This window comes from Vigna unguiculata, chromosome 11 (genome assembly GCF_037176805.1).
Source record: "Vigna unguiculata cultivar grain cowpea cultivar isolate G323 ecotype 2 chromosome 11, ASM3717680v1, whole genome shotgun sequence".
NCBI lineage: Eukaryota > Viridiplantae > Streptophyta > Magnoliopsida > Fabales > Fabaceae > Vigna > Vigna unguiculata.
Window position 1 is genome coordinate 15,372,324 of NC_140802.1, and position 3,699 is coordinate 15,376,022.

The following is a 3,699-nucleotide window of genomic DNA, read 5'->3' on the forward strand; positions in this document are numbered from 1 at the left end:
TTTTGAAACTTAGGTTATTCGTAACATTTCAGTGTCTGAATTATATATGTACGAAGAAGATTCATTAAAAGCTTGTGAATATGTTTTTTTTTCGTGCATTGTGTTGTTCCTAAAAGTGTCTAATAATCATCTATATTAGAGGTACAAATACATGATAACTAATTAATACTTGATTTTGTTTAATAATGCACTAGAAAAAGAAAAAAAAAGTGAATTATGGAATTAGTCTAATAATTAATATATATTTTTTGTAATTTTAAAAAGTATTTCAAATAAATTTTGGTTGTTATTAATTATGAAAATATATAAAATATATAATATATTTTGTAGTGAATTTTAACCATCAAAATATGGTACATTTATAACAGTTTTTAACTATCAAAATATGATTCATTTTCTAACGATTCTTAACCGTCAAAATATGATTTATTTTCTGACAATTTTTAACTGTCAAAATATGATAAAATACAATCAAATTAAACTACATTTTGTAGCGATTTTTAACCGCTATTATTATTTTTTTTTTCTGACAACAATATCAGCGGTTAAAATATTTTTATCATAAACTATTTTTGACATCTGTAATTCTGACGATTTTTTAAACCGTCAGAAATGTTATTTGTGACAATTTTTAACCGTTAGAACTTATAATTTTAACTATCACAATTATACATTTTTTTTACAGGGAGAAGTGATGGAGTAATGCAATATCAAAGTAAAATATTTAAGTTACATAACACTGCAAACATTACAAATAAAATTTAATTTCTCTACTAGATTCTGTGTTGTACCTTTAAAATATATTTGTACCGTACCTAGCCAAACTCAACCAAGTAAAAAGTGTGCATATCGAGACCACCTAGTACTCGGACATCACCAACATAAGTCACCTAGGCAAGTAGTCGGTCTCGACCGACTACCCGAACACACCTGGTAAGTTCTCCAATAAACTTAAGCGACCCCCGCATCCCATAGGTCTCAAGGGCCTGGGTTGGGGCCCAGGCCCACTCATGGCCCAAACTAGAGCCCAGGTCAAGACCCAGCCCATGAAATTGTCAAACGTCGTTAAAGTTCTATAAATACACGTGGACCCCATCATTTAAGGACACGCATTCATTAATCCCTAATTTGACTCTCTGAGAGCTTTGACTTACTTGAGCTTCGGAGATTCTTTTGCAGGTAACCCCCCCTGGGTCCAAGCTGACATGTATCGACCGGGAAGAGACCAACTGAAGAGATAGCGGACTACATGGTAAGGTGACGCTCGTGTCTAACCTCTTATTTGTTCTCTGCAGGAACAATATTCATAATCAACAATTTTAAAATTTTAAAATATAGTAAAAAATTAAAATATCATTCCAGTGTGCATTTTAAAAGATAGTATAGAATAACACAAAAAAAATCCAGCAAATAGTCGTAACCCTTGCAAACATGCTTAAAATTTCACTCCCAAGAAACTAAATTACAGCAAACAAATCCACTTACACTGAAAAAAGAAGATCCAATTTTGGCCACTAGAAATCAATTCCATTAGTGCACAATAATACAGGTTTAGTTCGGGAAATAGTTTAAGTAAAGGTCCCGTGTTGGCGTTTAAATTCAGGGAGCTTCTTCCTACACCTCCAAAGAATTCTACTGCACCTCCAAAAGAATTTAAATTTCCTATAATACCCCTCCGAATCTTTTGACTTTTAAATGGTAAAATTCTCTCATATTTTGAAATCCGGTAAAATTCTTAACCAGCTTTCGAAATCCGGTAAAATCCTTAACCGGCTTTCGAAATCCGGTGAATAGTGTAAAAAAATTTGAAATTGTGAACCGACATTTGAAGTCCGGTTAAGTGATTTAACATAATTCAAATTCCATTTTCATTATATACCGGCATCCAAAGCCCGATTATTGAATTGTCTATCGACATTCGAAGTCCAGTTGAGCCTTTACTGCACGAAAAACCTCAAAACGGACCACCTGTTTTTTAAATAATTTTAAAAGTTTTTTGAATTGAAAGTCTTGAAACTTGCAAAGTAAATTAACTATTTGCCTAGGAAATTTCAAAAGCTGCAGAACAGATTTCAGACATTGAAAGTCGCATTTTATTAATTACCTATCAAATTAAATAATTTCATTACAGTCTTTTACCGAAAAACAATACAACAACTCTTATGTTTATATGCCCGAAGGTTTCTGGCATGGTTAAGTGCGATTCCAGTACAAATAACCCAACAAAAGTTTATTTTGATTAAACACAAAACATTAAAACATTATTCAAACATTAAAAAGCATAACATAAGGACCCTTCATAATTGATGCCAAAACATTGAAGCCATGATGCCGAAAGAAAGATCTTCTTCAATTCAAGCATCATTCAACAAATATGTTTCAAGGCATCGCACAAAGGATAAAACAGACTCTGCTGTCTTCAAAGGTTGAACACTGCCTGCTGTCTCAGACTCAGAGTCAAAAGAGACCTTAACCTTCACCAAAGTCTTTTCCTCTCCCATTGCAGATAGTTGAAAACTTGTCTTGTAGTATGAAAAACCTTGCTCCAGATACCCTCCCTCAACCACTTGCAACGCAATTTCATGACAAGTCTCGTCAAGCTTTGTGATCTTCTCCTTCTGGTAACTCACTGGGCTCACATCTGAGAGACTCCACAAACAGTTTGACTTCTATTATTCAATGAACCATGAAATTCGTATGATTAAAAGAAAACTTTCAAGAAAATCCTAACCTGAGAAAAAATTGAAGAGAAAGATTGTGCCTAACCCTCCATCACCTTCCACCACAGTCGCATCTTTCACAATATTCGGAATAACCTTTACAATCGTCGCTGCCAAATCCTTTGACAATGCTTGCCACAGGGCTTCCAACCCCACACTCACCTCGGTTTTATCGCTCAATTCCTTTGTCATTTCTGTTCTTAAGTTGACAAAGGAAGGTTGATATATATATATATTGGTAGTTTAGTCCTTCCATTAATATATTTAATGTATACACTATAATGTAGTTAAAGTTGATAATGATCGAATAATTTTTTAATACATAAATTATTCTTAAAATTTAATAATAGATGTTAAAGTCTATCCAGATCCGCGGGTTAGTTCTCTAGTTCTCTCATATTGGTGTCTTTTTTTAATTAAAATATAAGATAAAACATAATTTAAAAGATTAATATTTTTATAATATAATTTTTTAATAACGTAAATATATAAAATTATTATAATTTAAATTATTAAACTCATTTATTAGTTATAGGAATAATTTAATTAGTTATTTATTTACGTTTCTATTTTTATATAAATTAATAAAAAAATCATGTAAAAACATTGTTGTAATTTGAAAGCTGAATTCGATTTTGCACAGTGAAATTGACTATATAAGAAAATAAAAATTTAAGTGATCGGGTAATTGAATATTAAACTAAGTTGCGTATAGTACGACAGGTAGAGTAATTCAATATTCAAGTTGTATATATAATATGAGATTTTGTCCCCTGAAAACACTGTTTTTAACACCCGATTTAAATAAATATTTTTATTAAATGACATGTCACACAGATAATATAAGAAGTGAAGATTCGGAGTATAACGTCATTTCATATAAATATCCAAAATATACAACGGGAAATAAGGCACACCAAGATGCCAATACATAAGTAAATACAAAAATTTAACGGTAGTTAATAATATACCAAAAGCT

At 31.4% G+C, this 3,699-nt stretch overlaps 1 protein-coding gene across 1 annotated transcript; it reads right to left on the bottom strand.

Moving 5' to 3' along the window:
• Positions 1-2,215: 2,215 nt before the first annotated feature.
• Positions 2,216-2,953, bottom strand: LOC114168894 (phytohormone-binding protein CSBP-like). Its single transcript, XM_028053864.2, has 2 exons — positions 2,732-2,953; positions 2,216-2,641 (listed from the first exon to the last, which is right to left on the bottom strand). Exons 1-2 carry the CDS (start codon positions 2,910-2,912, stop codon positions 2,355-2,357), a joined length of 468 nt encoding a protein of 155 aa, XP_027909665.1. The 5' UTR covers positions 2,913-2,953; the 3' UTR covers positions 2,216-2,354.
• Between the last annotated feature and the right edge of the window lie 746 nt (positions 2,954-3,699).

Bases quoted from the DNA above. Each gene is read 5' to 3' on its own strand.
- LOC114168894 (XM_028053864.2), bottom strand. From the start codon at position 2,912: ATGACAAAGGAATTGAGCGATAAAACCGAGGTGAGTGTGGGGTTGGAA. The intron at 2,642-2,731 runs GTTAGGATTTTC...GGAGTCTCTCAG, and splicing joins TCTCTTCAATTTTTTCTCAG to ATGTGAGCCCAGTGAGTTAC.